General features: G+C 40.1%; 2 protein-coding genes across 4 annotated transcripts in view; both read left to right on the top strand.

The window, feature by feature from the left end:
- TRPM1 (transient receptor potential cation channel subfamily M member 1) overlaps positions 1-8,644 on the top strand; it is an 84,439-nt gene extending 75,795 nt beyond the window's left edge. The window contains exon 27 of the mRNA XM_019804740.1: positions 7,372-8,644. Within this exon, the coding sequence (XP_019660299.1) occupies positions 7,372-8,644 (1,273 nt within the window). The remainder of the gene's footprint in view (positions 1-7,371) is intronic.
- Positions 8,645-18,709: 10,065 nt separating this feature from the next.
- The window catches only part of MTMR10 (myotubularin related protein 10), a 54,907-nt gene continuing 51,629 nt past the window's right edge, over positions 18,710-21,987 (top strand). For all 3 annotated transcript variants that reach the window (XR_004627730.1, XM_034667975.1, XM_002924119.4), the window contains exons 1-2: positions 18,710-19,188; positions 19,779-19,839. Coding sequence is in view for 2 of the 3 variants with exons in the window: in XM_034667975.1 (XP_034523866.1) it covers positions 19,129-19,188; positions 19,779-19,839 (121 nt within the window). In the remaining variant the exon portion in view is untranslated. The remainder of the gene's footprint in view (positions 19,189-19,778; positions 19,840-21,987) is intronic.

The following is a 21,987-nucleotide window of genomic DNA, read 5'->3' as shown; positions in this document are numbered from 1 at the left end:
ACAGCAGTGTGAATAAACTAAATGCCACTGAAATGTACATTTAAAAATGGTTAAGATGATAAATTTTATATGTATTTCACCACAATTTAAAATTTTTTAAAGAGAAAGAAAATACTTAAAAGTGAATAAAAATGAAAACACAACATAACCAAAATTTATGGGATGCAGCAAAAGCGGTACTCAAAATACTTATAACAGTGAATGTCTGTATTAAAAAAGAAGAAAGATCTCAAAGGCATTGAGTACTGAACTAATGAGTAGACCACTACCAAGGTCCCAAACTGATCACTGGGCTTTACATACACAGGACGGATACCAAAAGCACAGCCAAGACTTTTAAAATTGAACTGAAATTGGAATCACAGCACACAAAAATCATGGTGGAACTTGCAGCTTGAGCCTAACTAGGTCAATCAATTGCTGAAAGAAAAATATCAGCATTCTTCATGGGATTTAAACAAGACCCTGTGTCGCATGACATAATATTCAAAATGTCCACTATATAATTTAAAAACAACTTAGAGGGGCGCCTGGGTGGCACAGCGGTTGGGCGTCTGCCTTCGGCTCAGGGCGTGATCCCGGCGTTATTGGATCGAGCCCCACATCAGGCTCCTCTGCTATGGGCCTGCTTCTTCCTCTCCCACTCCCCCTGCTTGTGTTCCCACTCTCGCTGGCTGTCTCTATCTCTGTCAAATAAATAAATAAAATCTTTAAAAAAAAATAAAAAAATAAAAACAACTTAGAATCTGAAGAATTCAGAGAAATATCAGTTTACCTGGAGGAAAAAAAATCAATAAATGTGAAGGCCAAGGTAGTACAGATGCTTGAATTATTTGACAGACTTCAAAGAAACTATTATAAAAATGCTTGAACAAAATTGCGAAGAATGATGAAACTAATGGGAAAATAGAAAGTCTTAGAAAAAGTAGAAGATACAAAGAAGAACCAATGAAAATTTTAGAATTGAAAAATACAATAAGTGAAATTAAAATTTCACTGGCTAAGCTCAATAGCATAACAGAGATGACAAAGGAAGGAATCTGTAAACTTGAAGGTATAGATAGATAGATAGATAGATAGATAGATAGATAGATAGATATAGATAGATATAGATATAGATATAGATATAGATATAGATATAGATATAGATAGATACATAGATAGATACATAGATATAGATATATAAATTACCTAATTGGAGCAAAAGAGAGTAAATAAGGGGGAGGAACCTCGTCGAACTAGGGGACAGTAACAAAAGGTGTAACACTGTGCCATCAGAGTCTCAGTAGAAGAGAAAAAATGTGATGCAGAAAATAATACTTCAAGAAATAATAAATGAAAAATTCCCAAATTGGGTGAAAGACATAAATCTACCATTAAAGAAATTTAGCAAACACCAAACAGGAATAACTCAAAGAAATGTACACCCAGGTACAAGTTAGAATCTTCTGAAAACAAAAGACCAAAAAAAAAAAAATTACAACAGCCAGAGAAAAATGACACATTACTTATAGGGGAACAGCTATTGAAATAAGGGCAGATTTTTCACAAGAAACCAAGTAGGCCAGGAAAAAGTAGCATCATGGTTTTAAAGCTGAAAAGAGAACTGTCAACCCCAAAATTCTATATCCAACAAAAATTCTTCAGGAATGAATATGAAATAAAGACCTTCTTAGAGAATTCATTGTTAACAGTTGGGCACTAAAAACATTACTACAAGAAATTCTTGAGACATTAGAACCTATACCAGAATAAACTTGCAATATCAGGAATGAAGGAATGTTGGAGGTTTCAATATGTGTCTATGTAGTATCTAAAACAACCAAAGCATAAAGGGGTGGACAGAAAATGGACCCATATGGTGGTAATGTTTTTACATCCAATTGAAGTGGTAAAATATTGATGCTAAGTAGACTGTGAAATGTTACTATCCACCTTGTAGTCCCCAGAACAACCACTATAACATCTATATAGTAAGTGGTATAGTCATTTCCCAACTTATTTCTGAGGCCAGCATGACCCTGACACAAAAACCAAACACAGAACTAAAAAAGAAAACTATAGGATACTAGCCCTTATGATCATAGATACAAAACTTCACAACAAATATTAGCAAGTTGAGTCTAGCCACAACCAGGTAAAGTTTGTCTTAGGGATGAAAGGATGCTCAATATTTGAAAATCCATGTAACCATTACATTAACAGTTTAAAGAAAACATATGATAATATCAACTGGTGAAGAAAAAAATATTTCCACAAAATTCAACATCCATTCCTGATTTTTTTTAAAAAAGAATGAATAAAAATAAATTTTTTTAAGAAAGGAAACTTATCAGCAAACCAGAAACAGAGAGGAACTTCTGCAATCTGATAAATGGCATTTACTTAAAAAGCCACAGCTAACATGGTAAAAGACTGAATGGTTTCTCCCCTAAAACTGAGAGCAAGGCAAGGATGTCCACTCTACCAGTGCTATTGAACAACATTCTAAAAGTCTTAAACTTCTGGAACTCTTCTGAACTTCAAAACTTAATTATTTGGGAGAAAATGACCCAATTTTTAAAATGGGCAACAGATGAGAATAGACACACCAGAGAGGACTTAAGTTTGGCAAATAAGTGCATAAAAGGTGCTCAACATTATTATCTATTAGTGAATGCAAATTGAAACCATGATGAGATAACTCTACACACATATTACAATAGTTAAAATAAAAACATACTGACAATACCAACTGCCAACAAAGACACGAAGCTCCTGGAACTCTCCTACACTGGTGGGACGGTAAAATGGGGCAACCACTCTGAAAAATGGTTTGGCAGTTTCTTACAAAGTTAAACATAAACTCGCTGTATTCTCTAGGTATGAAATGAAAACGTACTGGTTCAGCCACTATGAAAAACAATGTGGAGGTTCCTCAAAAATTTAAAAATAGAACTACCAGATGATCCAGTAATTCCACTCCTGGGTAGATATCCAAAGGAAATGAAAACAGGATATCCAAGAGATATATGTACTCCTATGTTTATTGCAGCATTATTTGTAATAGCCAAGATATGGAAACAACCCAAGTGTCCACAACAGATGAATGGATAAAGAAGCCATGGTTTATATATACAATGGAATATTATTTAGCCATGAGAAAGATGGAAACCCTGCCATTTGTGACAACATGGATGGACCCTGAGGACACTATGTTTAAATGAAATAAGTCAAACAGAACAAGAGAAATACGTATGATCTTATGTATATGTGGAATCAGAAAAAGCTAAAGTCATAAAAAAAAAAAAAGAGTAGAACAGTGGCTACCCAGGGGTTACCATGGGAATTGAGGATATGTTGTTTAAGGTACAAATCTGCAACCAGCAGATAAATAAGTCCTGGAGATCTAATGTACCAAATAGTGGTTATAGTAAAAAAAAACAAAAAAAAAACTGTATTATTAACTTAAGCATTGCTAAAAGATTAGATCGTAATCCTCCCCACCACAAAAAAATAAAGGATAAATATGCGACATTATAAAGGTGTTAGCTAACACTACAGCGGTAATCATGTTGCCATACATAAATGTATCAACACATTTGACATCTTAAAGTTACACAATGGGTGATTCATACAACTGAATACCAAAAGAAAAAAACAATTTACCTTGTGAAAATTTCTAAAAGAAAAATTAAAAAAAGAAAATATGAAATTAGAAATACGGCATGTGAGAAATACGTCTTTAAGAGCAAATCACGTAGCCTTAGAATACCTTTGTATTCTGTGCTATGCTGAAAAATATTTCACTCCATACTGAAAGGAAAGCAGAATTAAGACTTAGAAAGTAAGAAAGTTCATGTTTTGCTACAAGCTCTATCAAAAATGATAGATTTCTCTTATGTGTTTTCCTGCCACTCAGTATGTCAACAGGTCCGGGACTCTTGTCAAAGTGTTTCCTAGCTAGCCTGTCTTTCCTCATCCGATATGGAAATCACTCATTGTAGGGATGTCAAGATTTGTGAAATGTCTTAAGTAATTGAGGGAAGTCATAAAATATGGCTAGCATAGGAGATGGTTAATTATCCACCCTTTTTGTTCATCATTTCAGATATAAGTGACCTTAAACTCATTTATTTCTCTCTCCTTTCACACATACTATAAAAACCTCAATACAATGTCCCTTGATTTGGTATAACCGTTTAAACTTTGTTGTCTCCAACACTGCAGCTGTTTATAGACTTGAAATAAGCAACTGATCATTTTTCTTAATCTAAGCCACATCATGAAACATTGTTTCTTCCACAGTTTCAATTAAGGGAGTGGCAGTAGGAATGGGAGGAGATTTAGAGACACCCACAGAGGAGCCCTACCATGGGGCTTGGTAGTTTATTCAATGACAGGGGCTGGGGGGTTAGAGAAGTAGGGAGGCAGAGTGCAGTAAGGAATACTTAAGAATCAGATGACTTTGGGATTTCCTTTTTATTTTGTTTTTTTATTGAAGTGTGGTTGATGCACAGTGTTACATAGCGTCAGGTGTACAATGATGATTTGAGACACCTGTACATTATGTTTTGCTCACCATGAGTGTAGCTACCATCTGTGATTACACAACACTAGTACAATACCACTGACTACATTCCCCATGCTATACATTTCATGTCTTTGACCTATTCTATAACCAGAGGCCTGTACCTCCCACTCCCCTTCACCCATTTTGCCCATCCTCTCTCCCCCTCCCCTCTGGTAATACCAGTTTGTTCTCTGTATTTGGGGGCTTTTTCTGTTTTGTTGTTTGTTCATTCACATGTTTTGTTTTCTAGATTCCACATATGAGTGAAATCATAGGATATTTGTCTTTCTCTGTCTGGCTTATTTCATTGAGCATAATACCCTCTAGGTCCATCCATGTTGTCACAAATAACAAATTTCCTTATTATGTCTGAGTGGCTGGCCATGCTGTTATCTGAATTAGGTAATACAGGAAAAACATAGGGACTTACAAGATTTGAGAGGAGAGATATTTATCTATGTTTATTTATTTATTTATTTTTCAGCGTTTGGACAGAGTTTGCATTATCTCCTAACGTAGTATTTGTTAAAGGATCTCAAGTTTGACTTTACAGAGGATATTGTGGATTTTGACACAAAAGGAATCATCGAGGCTAACAGATTTGAAGTGAGCAAGGAGACATTATATTTAACAGAGAAAATCAGGTCTTAATTGAAGTAATGTAAATTAATAGTGAAAGTTCTGTTGGTCCATGAAACGCAAGAGGAGAGAGAACCTTAGAAACTGTAGTATCTCTAGTAGGGAAGTGAGGACTTCTCATACACAGTGAACTTGGTCCTCCTGGCGGCAAATGTCCAGGAAGCCAGACCCTTCCTGCTCAAATGATGTGGTTTCCTAGGGGACATATAAATAGTCTTTTCCCCACAAAAAAGTTAAGAATAGAAGCCAAGGACCCTCCCACACATCGGAGCGCAGCTGTCAGTGTAGCCAACAGAAGCACAGCATTGGCAAAAGCAGCTCTGGGAGAACACAGGGAAGGGTAACCACAGAGGTAGCAGGGAGTGAGGAAAGCACAGGAGACGCGGTCAGAGAGCAGAAATGGAGTGCAGAAAAAAGCAGCTGCCACTCAGGAAGTAGGTAAGAGGAAAGCAAGGAGAACAGGTGAAAGGATTTATAAGGCTGTGTAAAAAGGTAGCAAGGACCTGCTAGAAATAGACTCAATGCAAACTGGATGACCCTAGAGACCGCCTGTGTGTTTCTAAGAAAAGATCAGAAGGTGGGAGTAAACCAAAGCATGACAGAATCAGACCGAAGTATTGGTCTTCACCCAGGGAAACTTCCTGGAATGGCCCACCATACTGCTGGTTCAGAGGATTCAGAGGGTTGTTCCCACTGCCCACCCCCACCAAGTCCTGGGAGACAAATTCAACTTCTATTTATTTATTTATTTATTATTTATTTATTTACAGATTTCATTATTTATTTGAGAGAGAGAGAGAACACACGCATGTGTGGGGGGGGAGGGAGAGGGAGAGAGAGAATCCCAAGCAGACTCCCCACTGAGTGTAAGCCAGAGGAGGGGCTCGATCTCCTGACCCTGAGACCATGACATGAGCCAAAATCAAGAGTCAGACCCTCAACCAACTGAGCCACCTGGGTGCCCCAAATTCAACTTTTAGAAGGCAGTGCTAGGGGGCGCCTGGGTGGCTCAGCCGTTAATCGTCTGCCTTTGGCTCAGGGCATAATCCCCGGCGTTTTGGGATCGAGCCCCACATCAGGCTCTTCCACTGGGAGCCTGCTTCTTCCTCTCCCACTCCCCCTGCTTGTGTTCCCACTCTCACTGGCTGTCTCTATCTCTGTCAAATAAATAAATAAAATCTTTAAAAAAAAAAAAAGAAGGCAGTGCTAGGTCCTGGGCATACTTCACTGCCCCTTAGAGTTAAATTTCATAAGCCAGTTGAAAAAATTCATATTGTACATATTCTTGAAATATGAAACATAGTCTATACAGCAGGTTTTAATTCAGGCAACATTATGGTTTCATAAGTTGTTGCCTGATCTTCTAGGAGTTAAAAATCTAACAGAGGATATTTATAATTTACCATGGTCTTTTTTTAAAAACCCATTAAGGGAATACTAATTATTAAATGTAATGAGCAATTTAAAGTTAGTGGTATTCTTCAGATAATTAAATGACCTTTTGTTCCTTAAGTAAACCATCTGGTAATCTGTACTTAATTACTAACAATTCATGTTCTGAATCCCCTGAACTTTAAATAAGGATTTTAATTAATTTCATCATCATAACCATTAATTGCTGACAGCTATAATCAAACCTCAAAAACCTAAGGGTTAGTATCTTTCTTTATTCTCAGAGGCAATGCGATGTACCAGCTAAGAGACAAAAGCTGGAGCAAATGCGAGGATACATTGTGTGCATTCAAATGTACACTGTGTACAGCTTCACTGCTTGCCAGCCATGTGACCTTGAGCAAATTATTTACATGATGACTTGATTTCCTCATTAAAATGGGGACAACGATAATAGTGCTTACCTCATAAGGCTGTTGTGAGGATTAAACCAGCCTAGAACAGTACCTCACTAAGTACTTATTCATGAATACATAAGACACTTAGAGCCACGAATGGTTGAATAGTACACACTGCTATGTGTTAACTGTAATTCCATTGCTTTCTGATGCTCCTGCAGTCATTTTTGGTAGCTTGAAATATGAAGTAGTGTGACATTTGAAAACACGCCCAATGAGCTCCATGATTCTCAAAAGACCAGAAAATCACATTACAATAATAACATTATACTTTTGTTTTTAATATTTAGGTCATCTCAGCTTAATAAATCTATCTTTTGTGTTCACCAGAGTTGAAAACATGTCAATGAGATTGGAAGAAGTCAACGAAAGAGAAAATTTTATGAAAACTTCTCTACAGGCGGTTGACCTTCGGCTTTCTCAGCTGGAAGAATTGTCTAACAGAATGGTGAATGCTCTTGAAAATCTTGCAGGAATTGATAAGTCTGACCTGATACAGACACGGTCCCGAGCTGCTTCTGAATGTGACGCAACTTTTCTTCTAAGACAAAGCAGTATCAATAGTGCTGATGGCTACAGCATGTATAGATATCATTTTAATGGAGAGGAGTTACTCCATGAGGATGCTTCTCTCTCCGTGCCACCAGGGACAGGATTCAGGAAAAAAGCCTCTTCCTTCCGAATGAAGGAAGAGAAGGAGTCAAAAATGCATCTGGTACCAGAGCGTCAGGGCAGCCTTCACCTTTTACCCAGCACAAGCCCGCCAGCAACACCAGACTGCAGTCAACTTGCATTAGACAATGTCAAGAACTCTTCAGAGCTGAAATTAGGTCCAGATATTGGGATTTCAGCCGAAGATGATGGAAGGCAGGCAGTCTCTAAACAGGAAGAAACTGTTCCCCCAAGTGTAAATCAAACAGATGTTATGCATGGACAGAACAAATCAGATTTTCAAAACCCTCAGCTCACAGTGGAAACAACACAGATAGAAGGCACGATTTCCTATCCCCTGAAAGAAGTGAAGTTGACACGCTATCACCCTGATGAAACGTTCAGTGCTTATGAAACAATGAAGTCCAGAAGCTTTGTATATTCCCGTGGACGAAAGCTGGTCAGTGGGGTTAACAACTGGAGTACAGAGTACAGTTCAATCATGGACCCAGCACGCCCCTCTACAGTCCAACAGTGGACGACAGAATGGAAATACCAAGTTCAAAAGATCACACGTTCTCGCAGTACCGACATCCCTTACATCGTGTCAGAAGCTGAGAGACACGCCGAGAATAAAGAGCAATTCACAGACACCGAAGATGAAAACTGCGTGTCTGAAACGGTCCCTCGAATCTCTCGTTTATCTCTAGCTGTCACGGACAGAACTGAAAAGGAGAGTTTACTGTCTGTGAAACCAGACCAAACTCTGGGATTCCCGTCTTTAAGGTCAAAAAGTTTACACGGCCATCCTAGGAAAGCTAAAGCCAGTCAGGACAAACTAGACAGACCTGGACATGCCAGCAGTGTAAGTAACTTAGCAGTTGTGTCTGGGATTATGACAGAAGGACAGAAGGCCAGGCAAGAGAAAACTTCCACAGAAACTGAATGTTGACATGTCCTGTTTCTTCGATTTTTAAATCAAAACCATTCACGAATACCATCCTGGTCATCTAAATATCATCAATCTCTGAAAACGTTTTCATTAAAAAATGTTTGGCAATTTGAAGATTTAAAATTGAATGCACTAAACGTAAAGTAATATTTTGCTAGCATATGTTAGTAAACTTAGTTTGTTTTTAGTTGGAGTGGGATGGAGTGAACGTGACAATACTCCAGTTGAGATAAATTGCTTAATCAGTAAACGATTCTACAATCTCTTTATTAAGCAATCTCTAAATTGCTTAATCAGTAAGAGATTCTACAAACTCTTTATTTCTCTTTACTTCTACCAAGTAGCCTAAGAAATGCCTTTCGGTGCCACTAATAGGTTACTAAAGGAGTAAACAGCTATGTAAAAAGAGAAATTAAAGACAAAGCAAGCATGAAAAAAAGAAGAAGGGGGAGAAGAAAAAGAAAACTGAGGTGCAAGAAGTGAGAAGTGGAAAGGAGTCATCAGCATTATATTTTTATGGATTTTTGTTTTCTGTTTCAATGTTCTATGTTTTACAATTACACAGTGGAGACAAAAATACACAATTATATCAAAGATCACACTGTAATAGATTAGGGTGACCAGGAGTCTTGTTCATGTGTAAAAATTAAGTATCCAGTGTGCATTTTCCATTGTCATGGAGTCCCTGATAGCAAACACAAATAAATTGTACCTCTATTTATTCAATGGGTTGTGCAAAGCTGAGGCTAAAACCTGAAAGATACATCATCAAGGTGGAACTGTTGAGAATTGCAGAGACCATTCATGGCTGAGAATACAAGGTGTTATTCTTCAACTTGTAAGTTCAAAAACCCATCTGCTGAGCACCCCCATGCTCAGATCAGGGGCCACTCTCTAGAACTCTTAATGTCACCCCTACCACCACTACTCTTGACTATACAAACGGGCAGAGAGGGGCAGAAAGGGATCTTCCCTGGCTAGTGCAAAGGCCACCAACATTCATAGAAGTTAAGAGTTGGATCCGGGGCCCTTGCCATCTTGCAATAGGATCTCCTGGGAGGACTCAAGGGATCTCTGGAGCACACAGAGAAGGCCAGCCTCATGCCTGCAGTTACATGCCTACCATTACTTTAGTGAAGTGCCTCATGGGGGGAGGCAGGTCAGGCAGAAATGGGGATAATCACAAAATAACCACTACACCCATTCTCATAGGAGACTCAGACTGTCACATTGTCATAAACTGGCAAAGGGAGAGAGAGAGAGAGAGATTCACTGCAATTCTGCTAATTACATAGTTATGTTAGTTATAAAGACAGTGATCAGAGATAGCTAACAACTAAATGAGACTGAAGTAATAATCAGGTTAGAATCCCTGAAACAGGCTGAATTTATCAAAAAGCACTGGATACCATTGCATGAATGTTGGGGTTTCGAAATGTAAGAAATGATAACATTTAATAAAGCTACTGCTACATTGAGATACTGTTTAATCAATCCTGGTACGTGTGTTATTTGACCCATTACATTTTACCTCATTCCTAAATCTTTCCTTTTGGTGCCAAGAAACCTTTCAGCCCTTTGCCACATTCTAGAAAAAAAGGTTCCTCAGAATAAGCTGGAGAACTTATGACTGCTAAACAGAGTGGGTGTGAAGAAGGCGAAGCTTATCTTTGCAACCCCCCCTTCTCCATTCATTCCACAGCTTCCCCCCTCCCTTTCTGAGGTCTTTCCTACCTTGCCATGGGGCCAAGTCCATTCCCATATGTCTCATGAGATTTGTGACACCTGCCTTCTATAGAGGTGTTGGCTGAAAGGGATGTGATATTTTCCTTTAGATATCAGTCTGACAGACCAAAGGAAGTACATTCTAAAGGTGGAATTTCAGAACCTGTGGCCGGGACCTTTCTTGCACACCTGAAATCATACTATATGACTACGCACTCTACCAACTCAATACAGCTCAAATCCTGAAGACCTATTATGTAGGGCAATGTGCCAGCCTGCTGATGCTATTATTATTACTCTGTCATTCTAAGGTTACTAAATATGGAGCACTACATATTAGGAACTAATATCCAACCTGATCAAATCTAGCAATATCTAATACAATTAAAATAGGAACACTCTGTACATTCAAAGCATTTAATAAAGCTGTCTTAGTAAGGGCCCCTGGGTGGCCCAGTTGGTTAAGCATCTGCCTTCAGCTCAGTCATGATCCGGTGTCCTGGGTTTGAGTCCCACATTGGACTCCCTGCTCAAAAGGGAGTCTGTTTCTCCCTCTCCCCGCTCATGCTTCCTCTCTTGTTCTCTCTCTCTCTTTCTCAAATAAGTGCAATTTTTAAAAATTGTCTTAGTAAATAAATTATAAGCATATTTCTGTTCTATGTAAAACACAGTAAGAAACGTAGTAAGAAGGCTTTATTTTTATATCCCATAAATTCTGGCACACTCATAAATGTTATGATAGTTGTATAAGCTGAAAGTAAGCTCATTTTTTACTTTGATCAAGAGGAATTAAGAATTGAACTCATTATAAGTGGCCCTCTCCCTTGAGACTATATGCTTGCTTATTTTCTGAATATATATTGCATCACCTTGAGGCTTCTATAGGCTTACACAAGTTACGTTTCAAAATTTTTAAATTTAACTCTTAGCATCATCTGAGAGTTATTTCATATGAAAAAATGCATTTTTGGGGGCACCTGGCTGGCTCAGTCGATACAGCATGCAACTTTTTTTTTTTAAGATTTTTTTTTATTATTTATTTATTCGACAGAGATAGAGACAGCCAGCAAGAGAGGGAACACAAGCAGGGGGAGTGGGAGAGGAAGAAGCAGTCTCCTAGCAGAGGAGCCTGATGTGGAGCTCAGTCCCGTAACGCTGGGATCACGCCCTGAGCCGAAGGCAGACGCCTAACCGCTGTGCCACCCAGGTGCCCCAAAGCATGCAACTCTTGATCACAAGGTCATGAGTTCAAGCCCCACATTGGGCATAGAGCTTACATTTTTAAAAAAAGTTTAAAAAATGCATTTTAGGGGCACCAGGGTGGCTCAGTCAGTTAAGCATCTGCCTTGGACTCAGGTCATGATCCTGGGTTCCTGGGATAGACCCCCGCATCAGGCTCCCTGCTCAGTGGGGAGTCTGTTTTTCCCTCGTCCTCTGCCCCCCAACTCCTGCTATCTCGCGTGCACTCTCTCTCTCAAATAAATTTTTTAACAAATAAAATCTTTTTTTTTTTAACCAAAGACATGATTTAATTGGCTAGATTTTAACGGTTGCCTCGTTTGGGAAAGTCTAGTTATTTGGCTGTTAGCATAGTGGTTCTTTTTTTTTTTAATAAAATCTTTTTTAAAAATACATTTTGCTGGATATATATTGGAAAGAAAGACAAATTGAAGTCATCACCTTACTATCTCCACCATAAAAAAAGACTATTTTAAAGAAATTTTTATTATAAAGGGCACAGAAAATCACACAAAACAAATATATGACTTAATTATTTCAAGAACATCTTTATAGCCATATTAACAGAATTTCTAGCTACCCCAGAAGTTTCAGAAGTTCCCATCTCAATCACCTTCCTCCCCACAAAAGTGACCACTATCTATTTACAGTAGTCATTTCCTTGTTGTAAAAAAAATGACTCTGAACCTAGATGGCTTAAAACACCTATGTTATTATGCTCATCGATGTTGTGGGTCAGGAATTCAGACAAGGCACAGAGGAATGCCCCTGATTTGTAGTATTTGCTGATTTCTATGGGGCAAATACTCCTACCACGACCACCTGCAAGCTACCTTGTGACATCACTGAACGTGAAGTTGGGAAAAGATGCTGACAATTGGCTCCTGCAAGCCAGCTGAAACGGGCTAGAACACACCACCATCTCTATTTCATGGTGTTTGAGCTGGGAGGACTCAGCGTCTGGAGGTGATTCAACAGCTGGAGGCTGATGTCATCTAGAAGCATCTTCCCTCACATGTCTGGGAGTGGATCTTATCTGCCAGCTATGATCTGAATCTCAGCTGGGACTATCCACCAGGGTACCCATGCATGGTCTCTGCACATGGCCTAGGCTTTCTCACAGCATGGCAGCCTCAGAGAAATCAGATTTCCTACACAGTAGTTCAGGGCTCCAAGAGTGAGTGTTCCAGTGAGGGAGGAGGAAATGTCTTTGATTTTTATAACCTAGCCTCAGAAGTTATGCAGAGTCACTTCCATTGCATTCTCCTGGTTACAGGTGAGTCACTAAGGCCAGTCCAGATTCAAGGAGAGGGAGGAGTGCTTAGAATTTTGTAGACATGGGGCTTTCTGTGTGGTGTAGTCAGTTAAGCATCTGACTCTTGGTTTTGGCTCAGGTCATGATCTCAGGGTCACAAGATTGAACCCCATGTCTGGCTCTGTGCTCAACATGGAGTCTGTTTGAGATTCTCTCTGCCCCCCCCCCACTGCACTCTCTCTCAAATAAATCTTAAAATAAAATAGTGCAGACATGTTTTAAAATCATCACACTTGCATTTCATTATAGCTTCATCACCTGCATGCCCTTTAGCACTATAACTGAGCTTTGCTCTATTTTTTTTTCCACTTACTGACTCTCTCCCATTCCTTTCTCTTCCTTATTCTATCTGTTGAAGAACATGGGCCATTTTGTCTTGCAAAGTTTCCCACAATCTGATTTTTACTAGTTGAATACTCATGTGCAGTTTGACTTGTTTCACTGTTTCTGCAAGTTGGCAGAATTTAGAGGCTTACTCAGGCTTGGATTCAATTCTTTTAGCGAGGCTATTTGGGTGGTGTTGCTTCTGTCCTCATGAGGCACATATGTCTATTTGCCTCTCTATTTGGGATGTGTGTAGCTGTTGATACTGCTTGACACTATGAATTAAGGTTTCTTAATTCATAGGAAGCTAAAAATCATAATAAACTACCCTATGATTTCTTTTTCCTTTATTAGTTGGAATACTTTATAAAGAAATGATTCCTTTCACCTGCTATTTAGTTTCATAGTAGTACAGTTCATACCAAACAGCAAGGACAACGATTGACTTTCCCATTTATTTGCCAGTTTTTAGGATACTGAATTGGTCCCCTATCATCCTCTAATCGTGACCAAAAATTGAAATATATATATATATACACACACACCATCATTACCTTATGGATTTTAACTTATGGATGTGTTTCAATCCCTGCAATTATCATATTCTCACATTTTTTCCTTGAGTATATTAAATATGTTGCTCCATTTTCTTCTGGCATAATGTATTGCTGCCAAAAAGTCTGAGGATAATTTAATTCTCTTTCATCTAAGTCACTTGCTCTTTTTGTCTACATACACAAAGAAATTTGCATTATTTTTTCTTTAAAATCCAGTATTTTTACAAGAATGTGTCTTAGTGTTAATAATTCTAGGTCAGTTTTCTCATGTGTTCTCTCAATGCATAGATGCAAATACATTTTTTTTTTTTAATGTCAAGGAGGCTTTCTTGAAGTCTAGTTTGTAGTATTTGTTGTTTTCTTATCCCTGCCTCCTTTTTTCCCCCCAGGGACTCCTATTACCTGAATGCTGGGTCTCCTTTGCCTATCTTTAATATTTGCCTTTTTCTCTCTGATCTTTTTTAAACCTCTTTTCACTGATTTTTAAAATCTTCCTCCTCTTCATCTTCCACTTCTCTTAAAGCATAATCAAATATGTTTACTAACTTTGGGTTTCTTTAAGTTTAGTCTTCATTTCCAAAGTATTTTTTTTCTTTTTTTTCTTTTTTAAAGATTTTATTTATTTATTTGACAGAGACAGAGACAGCCAGCGAGAGAGGGAACACAAGCAGGGGGAGCAGGAGAGGAAGAAGCAGGCTCATTGCAGAGGAGCCTGATGTGGGGCTCGATCCCAGAACGCCGGGATCACGCCCTCAGCTGAAGGCAGAGGCGCTTAACCGCTGTGCCACCCAGGCGCCCCTTTTTTTCTTATTTTTAATTCTATTCTGAGTTTGTTCGCTTCATTTTTATTGTTTCTAACTCTGATTTATATAGTTTGTTCATATCTCATATCATTTTCTTAGTGTCTTTTAAGTAGTGGGTGTTAGCTTTGATCTACCCTGTGGGCATGTCTTTCTGGCGTGCTTTTATTGTCTGTAGAAATGCTATTCTGTTCTTATTCTCTTTTTTACTACAGTAGTCTTCTATGGGATTTGACTTCCATACTTTCCTGTTGTTTATGTGTATGTGAAATGGGTTTTCTTGAACTTTTTGAAGGAGTCAGTTTTCAGGATAGATTTTCTAACTTCACAGAGAAACTTTTTCTGTTTTTATGGTGTGGTATTAACGTTTTAAATTTCTGGTCCTCTATTTTTTTTTTCTTCTGGACTTCCTCTTGCCTTTGTCTCTATCTGGTTCAATTTTGTTTCCATGTCCAGAAGTCTGTCCTCAGTGTGGGCCCCTTTCCTAAGAAAGCCCTGGTAGGTCAGTGTCAAGAGCTCCTACAGGTATACTGTTCCGATCTCCTCAGATCTTACCTGAGTCCCTTGCACTCCCATGATCTTGGAGATAACAAACACTCCTTCTTATATCAGCTGCTCTTCTCAACTTGACTGGATGGGCCTTCCAGTGAACACCTTCTGGCTATTTTGGAATTTTCCAGATGCCTCACCGATTCCCTTTGCTGATACCATAAAGATCTTGTGACTGCTATTGCTTTGTTCTCGCTTGCCTGTACCGGAGATCATGGGGATACCATTTCACTTAGAGTTGTTGTAGATGTCATCCATGGGTTTTGGTTTTGCTTTAGAATTGCTTCATCTGTTTTTATGTGGAGACCAAACAATAATGCTGCTGCTGTCATTTTCCCAGAATCTCCCCTCAATAAACAGATTTTTTAAATTACTTAATAGTCATCTTAAAAGCCCACATATCCAGGCAATGGCATAGTTTTGTAGACAGTATCCGTAGCCATGTCTTACCTTTCCCACGGCTTCCACCTTACCTTCTTTTATCTGGACTCTTCTAGTAGCTCCCAACTAGTCTCTTGGCTTCTACCGTGCTGTACCCCTACAGCAGTAGGAGTGATTTTAAAATATCAGCCAGATCATGTCACTCTCAGCTCAAAATATTGCAAAAGCTTTTCTCGACTTTCAGGCCCTCAGAGATCTGGCCTGTTCTTTCTCTCTGACTTCCTCTTCCAGTGGATTAGGCTGCATCAGCCGATTGGCCTCAAACACACCAGGCAGGCTCTCATCTCAGGGCATTTGCACTGCTATTCCCTCTGTTCCTAAGCTTTTCCTTCTGATTTCTACCTGGCTTGCTCCCTCACTTTGGTCTCTGCTCAAATGTCATCTTATCAGGAAGGCCTTCCATGACCACACCTCACCTCCCATCACAAAATAGAACTCTCATCATCTTCCCATGTTTTATTTTTTTTTCATGGCTCTTATTACCATATGACATGTTATATATTCATTTTTTATGAATTGTTCTACCCATAATGCTATGAAAGTAGGAACTTTGTCTTCTTGGCAACCTGAACGGTTTTTTTTAGCACAAGGGTAGCACTCAACACACATTTGGTAACTGAATGAATAAAATACTTAGCACCTAACAGGTATTCAAGAGATGTTAGCACTTTTTTTTTTCTCTTCATAGGGGAAAAGAAGTGATCTGTAGGGAATACAGAATATCCTCCATGATAGAACCAGTAATGGAATAGAGTCAGAAAAATAGGAGAACAAAATAGTGGCATTAGAGCCAAAAGAAGGGGGTAGTCAAAGTATCAAGGAGGTCAGGACTGAAATGAGGCTGTTAAGACTGGTGCTATGGACTGCACTATATCCTCCCAAAATTCATATGTTGAAACCCTGACCCCCAATGTGACTACATTTGGAGATAGGGCCTTTAGGAGGTAATAAAGTTTAAGTGAGATCATTAAGGGTGGGATCCTGATCCAACAGGATCAGTGCCCTTAAAAGAAGAGATGCCAGAGCACATGTGCTCTCTCTCGCTCTCTCTCATTCTCTCTCCCTCTTTCTCTTGCTCTCTCCCTTTCTCACTCTCCCTCTCTCTTTCTCCCACCCTCAGGCCTATGAAAACACAGTTACCATTGGCAAGCAAGTCAAAGAGCTCTTAGGAGAAACCTATCTTATTTGTACCTTGATCTTGGACTTCCTACCCTCTAGAACTGTGAGAAATAAAATGTTGTTTAAGCATAGAGTCTGTAATATTTTGTTATGGCAGCCCAAGCCGACTAATACAATAAGGTATCTGAAAATGTCATCAAATTTAGGGTTAGGTTAATAACAAATCTGGAAATCAAAGTTTTTCTACTTTTCAATTGTAGGGTCATATCTTAGAGTTGTAGATCCTGACAAAACCCAAGTTACAAAGTCATTTAAGTATAAAGAAAAACCCACATATTGCTTGAAGAGTATTTGTGGAAAAAAAACCATTTTCCCCCAGTGTTGAGATTAATTGACATACACATCTATGTAAGTTTAAGGTATACAGCATAATGGTTTGACTTACATATACTGTGAAATGATTACAGCAGTAAGTCTAGGCAGCATTCATCAACTTACACAGACACAAGAAAGAGAAAGCAAATGAAAAAACTTTCTTTCTGGTGATGAGAACTCATAGGATTTACTCTCTTAACATTTTTCCTATCTATCATACAGCTTTATTAACTATACATTACATCATGCTATCCATTACATCCCTAACATTTATATATCTTGTAGCCAGAAGTTTATACCTTTTGACCACCTTCCTCCAATTCCTCCTCCCCTACCCCTGCCTCTGGTAACCACAAATCTGATTTTTTTTTTTTCGCATGAGTTTTTTTTTTTTAATCCATTTAAGGAAGAAAAGTCACAGACTATTTATAAAAATTTTAAAAATGTATGTGAGCAAGTGTCTTTAACACCTATAACCACATGAACTTAACATTTTAAAGTACAGTTGTGGTTCCTGAGCAAATGAAATCATGTGTTACCCAAACAAATTAACAACAAAGATCAGTAGGGTTCTGAATCCAGGATAAATTGCTTTCAGAGAAAAAGCAAGCTTTTGAACCTTTGAAATTTTTACTGTTTCAATTAGCAACAGTTGTCAGCATGATTGTGATTCATATGACCACATTGCAGCTTCCTTGTGACATTAGTTATAAAATGCTGGATTAGGGTTTTATTCTTCAAAGGAAAAGAAGAATCAAGTCTCAACTAATTGATTCACCGAAATGATACATCACTAGCCCCCTTCCACCAAAGGCTGCTCCAGTTTAGAGTTAAGAAATGCCCTGTGCTCGGGATATGCTGAAATTCATCCGTTCTTTGCAATTAATGGGTGGATTTTTTGGTCCATAGCCTATTGAAGGCCCCCCACACTGATAGCTCACTGGGCTTTTGATAATTTTTCTGCTCACTAGTATCTTTACCTGTGAGGATGGCCAAGAAAAGAAAGGAAGGCACCTTGCTTAATATCTTTCTCTACATTAAATTTCAGGAAGGAGGATAAAAGTTAATAAACTAAGTTGAGTCTGGATTGCCTGCCAATGTCATCTCCCAATAGTTCCCAGGCCCGCGCATCCCACGGAAATCAGCCGTCAGCTCAGCTGTTAGGACATCCCAGCCTCAAAGCTTTGCGCAAAGACGACAGGATGATGGAAGAAAATCTTCCCCAATTGTGAGACCTTTAAGGGAGCTTTATCACATGCGGTACAGAGCGCACTGGACGTTTGATCCTGGTCACTTCTGGCAGCACCTGTCCACTTTCCCATGCGGGTCCCTCACACTCCGGATGCAGTGTGACTGACTGAGTCCGGGCCACCTGAGTCCCCTTCCCCAATGACCCGGCCTCCTCCCGACGACTTAAAACCACAATGATCGCGCGAGCTGGGTGACAAACCAGCAGGAGTCCAGGGAGCTGTCCCAGAAAAAGAGAGCTCGGAGCAGCCGAGAAAGAGAGGGATCTGAGCCAAAGTCGCCGGCCCCCACCAGCCTCGGCCATGACCCCCGCGGGCCGCCGTAGATCGCCGTGGGCTGCCGTGAGCCCTGCGGGCCGCCGTAGGAGCGCCGTCCCCAGGCTGCGCTCTCAAGATGGCTACCGATCCCCGCTCCCCCCGGAGCCCTCGCTGAGGTCCCGGCAGCGGGGAGCGGCACGAGCATTGCGTTACGGCACCTGCGCGGCCTAGAGGCCGAGAGCGGCCGGCCGCCCGCCCCGCACGTACCGTCTTTCGGGGCGGGGCGCCGGGCCCCTTCCGGGGATGGGCCCCGGCGCCGGAGTCGACCCGACTTTGCCCCGGCTCCTCCCCGCTCGGGCGGGCGCTCCGCCGTGTCCCCGCCCGTCAGTCCGCCCGGCCCGGCTGGCCGCAGACGGGGCCTGGGCGGCCGCACGGGGAGCTCTAAATCCCCGGTCGTCGGGAGGCGTCGGCGCTACCGCTGACCGGCAACGGGTCCCGGGTTGTGACTCGGCCAGAGCCAAAAGGCGACGACACCATGTTCTCCCTCAAGCCTCCCAGACCCACCTTCAGGTCCTACCTCCTGCCGCCGCCCCAGGTAAACAACCCCCTCCCCGCGAGCGCCCCTTTCCTTGGCGCTTCCTGGGAACCGCCGGGCCGACCGCCGGGAGGCTCCCCCGGTCTCTCTCTTCCCAGCCGCGCGATTGCCAGAGCCCCGGCGCGGGGAAACGCGCCTTCTCAGGAGCCCCCACGGACTCCGTGGAAACTTGTAAAACTTCGCCGCAGCCATTCTCAGCCCGGAGATCTGTGATCCGTAGTTTTGCCGTGTGATGAGGCTCCAGGGAGTGTTTGGAGTTGGGTTTATTTAGTCCTTCGCCTGGCACTTGTCCGCACTGTGGCCGCCAGCGTGATTACATCGCTTGTGGGCATCTGCTGGAAGAGGTTACCCGTCTGTCATAAATGTGAACACCTGGAAGCGGCACAGGCAGTTTTAATATTTTTGTCAGACTCCCAGTTGGTAGTGAACAGATCTTTAACAAGAGCTGGTAAAACATATGAAAGACTTCAAGGGGGCGGGGGAAATATGTGTCTGTTGCATGTGTCATCACTTAGAAAACAAAAATTGCTTTAGTATTTCACGGGGGAGGAAAAGTTTTAATCTTGATTTATTTTGCTAATGTATTTCAGACTGACGATAAGATTAATTCAGAACCGAAGATTAAAAAACTGGAGCCAGTCCTTTTGCCAGGTAAACGTCAGAGTTTCAAGAGATACTTTAGTAACGTGTTGTGGTCCAAGATTATTCTACCAACTAGTACCATGTGGTTAACTTCCCCCTTGTATTTATGTTAAACTTTAGCCGGTTAAAAATTTAACGACTGAGATGACAGAAAAACTTGGTTAGAACTAAACAACAGCAAGAAGTAGTGATTAATTTAGTATTTGTCCTTGAAAATGTAAGAACCCTAGAAAGCTGTAGAGAATACCTCATTTCTTTTTTTGTCTCCTGAAATGTTCATTTTTAAAGCAATCATTAATTGGTTAGAGTACTTTTTGCCCGTCATGTCTGCAACTTCTTGCATTAATGATTAATAGATCATTATTTTAGTAGTATGAAAAGCAACTTTTATTATGTTTGGGTCTCTATACCAATAACAAAGCTTAGTGAACCTTGAACTACTTACTTGGCAATTGTTTTTTTGAAGGTGTCAGCTGTGTTTGCAAATTTACTCGTTTCAGTTTAGAATGGGGTTTCCCAACAGAGGCTCTGTTGACATTTAGGGCCTGATAATTCTTTGTTATGGGGACTGTCCCATGCATTATAGGATGTTTAGTGGTATCCTATCCCTGGTCTCTACCCACCAGATACCAGTAGCACCCCCTTCTCCACCTCCTAGTTGTGACACCAAAATGTCTCCAGATGTTGCCAAAACTTTTTTTTTTTGTCTTTTGCCTCTGGGAGCAAAATCTCCTCCCAGTGGAGAAGCACTGGTTTAGAACAAAATTTACTTTGGAACACCTTAAGAGGTAGAGGTAGGAATTGGTGATAGATAGGAGTTAAGTTTTAAAGCATATAAAATATTATTTAATTGGTATTTTGAATTGTATAACAATTGTGTAATAATTAGGAAAATTCAGTTATTTAATATGATTCTTGCAGGGAGTAGCCAGATACTTAGGAAAGCCTGTTTGTTTGTTTGTTTTTTAAGATTTTATTTATTTATTTGACAGAGAGAAAGACAGCCAGCAAGAGAGGGAACACAAGCAGGGGGAGTGGGAGAGGAAGAAGCAGGCTCACAGCAGAGCATGGTGCCCGATGCGGGCTCGATCCCAATCACGCCCTGAGCCAAAGGCAGACACTTAATGACTGAGCCACCCAGGCGCCCCAGGAAAGCCTGTTTTAAACCTGAAATCTAATCAAATACCAATTTGTGCGGCCACTGTCACTTAGTCATTACTTAATGTTAAATCTAGTAAAATAATTAGAACTTTATAGGTAGTAATTGAACAAATATGGAAACTTTAAAATTTTGTGCTTTAAAATTTTAAATGTTAAGCAGGAAGAAACATATTACGGTCAACCTGTGGTTCAGTATTATAGATGCTAACTCTTAAAAATTGTTTTAAATGTTATTATGGGAGTTAGTTATAAATATTTTGCCTGTATTTTGTTAATGCTTTTTATCCAGCCAGTGTGTACTAAATAATCTTTTGTACTTTTCTTGAGAGTGAACAATAGAATTAATAAGTAACCTTTGCTCCCTGTGCGTGCTCTGTTTTAGTCTTAGTCACTCTAGGCATTTAAAAGTCAGTTGTGGGAAACAGTACTCATCTTAAATGAGTGAGTGCCTGTGAGCTATTGAACTTTGGCTTCCTTTACTTTGTCTGAATAGGCCCTGTTCTTAGGCCTTGATTTCCCTCTTCTGATATTATGATTTGGCATTAATAAACAACAGGTCTTAGATATAAATGATAGTGCTTGATTTTTTAGGATTGACTTTTATTTTTAAGATATACTTTTGAAAGTGTTACTAAATATCAGTGAGTGGGAAGAACTTCACACTGAAGGATTATGCCTTCTGTAGAATTAAACAAAAATTTACCTTTCTACTAAAAAGTCACAGTTCTCTGGGGAAGATATGAATTTATTTCCTGCCTGTAAGTGGTTTACATGTCCTAGAAAGGACAGCTAAATCTAGATCTTCTGATTGGTGTTACTTTTTCTTGCATTGGCTCTGGGTATGCAAACATGATGGCTCTGGTACCCTGGGTTCTGTTTGCAGCTAACCTATTTCTTACAAAACATTTAGCCAGTCCTAGATGAGTGTGTCTTTTGCCTTCCTTCCTCACCCATTCTGTTCTTACTTTCTTATCTTGGCCTTCCCATACACTCCCC

This window comes from Ailuropoda melanoleuca, chromosome 9 (genome assembly GCF_002007445.2).
Source record: "Ailuropoda melanoleuca isolate Jingjing chromosome 9, ASM200744v2, whole genome shotgun sequence".
NCBI lineage: Eukaryota > Metazoa > Chordata > Mammalia > Carnivora > Ursidae > Ailuropoda > Ailuropoda melanoleuca.
This window is presented reverse-complemented; position numbering and strand designations above follow the sequence as displayed.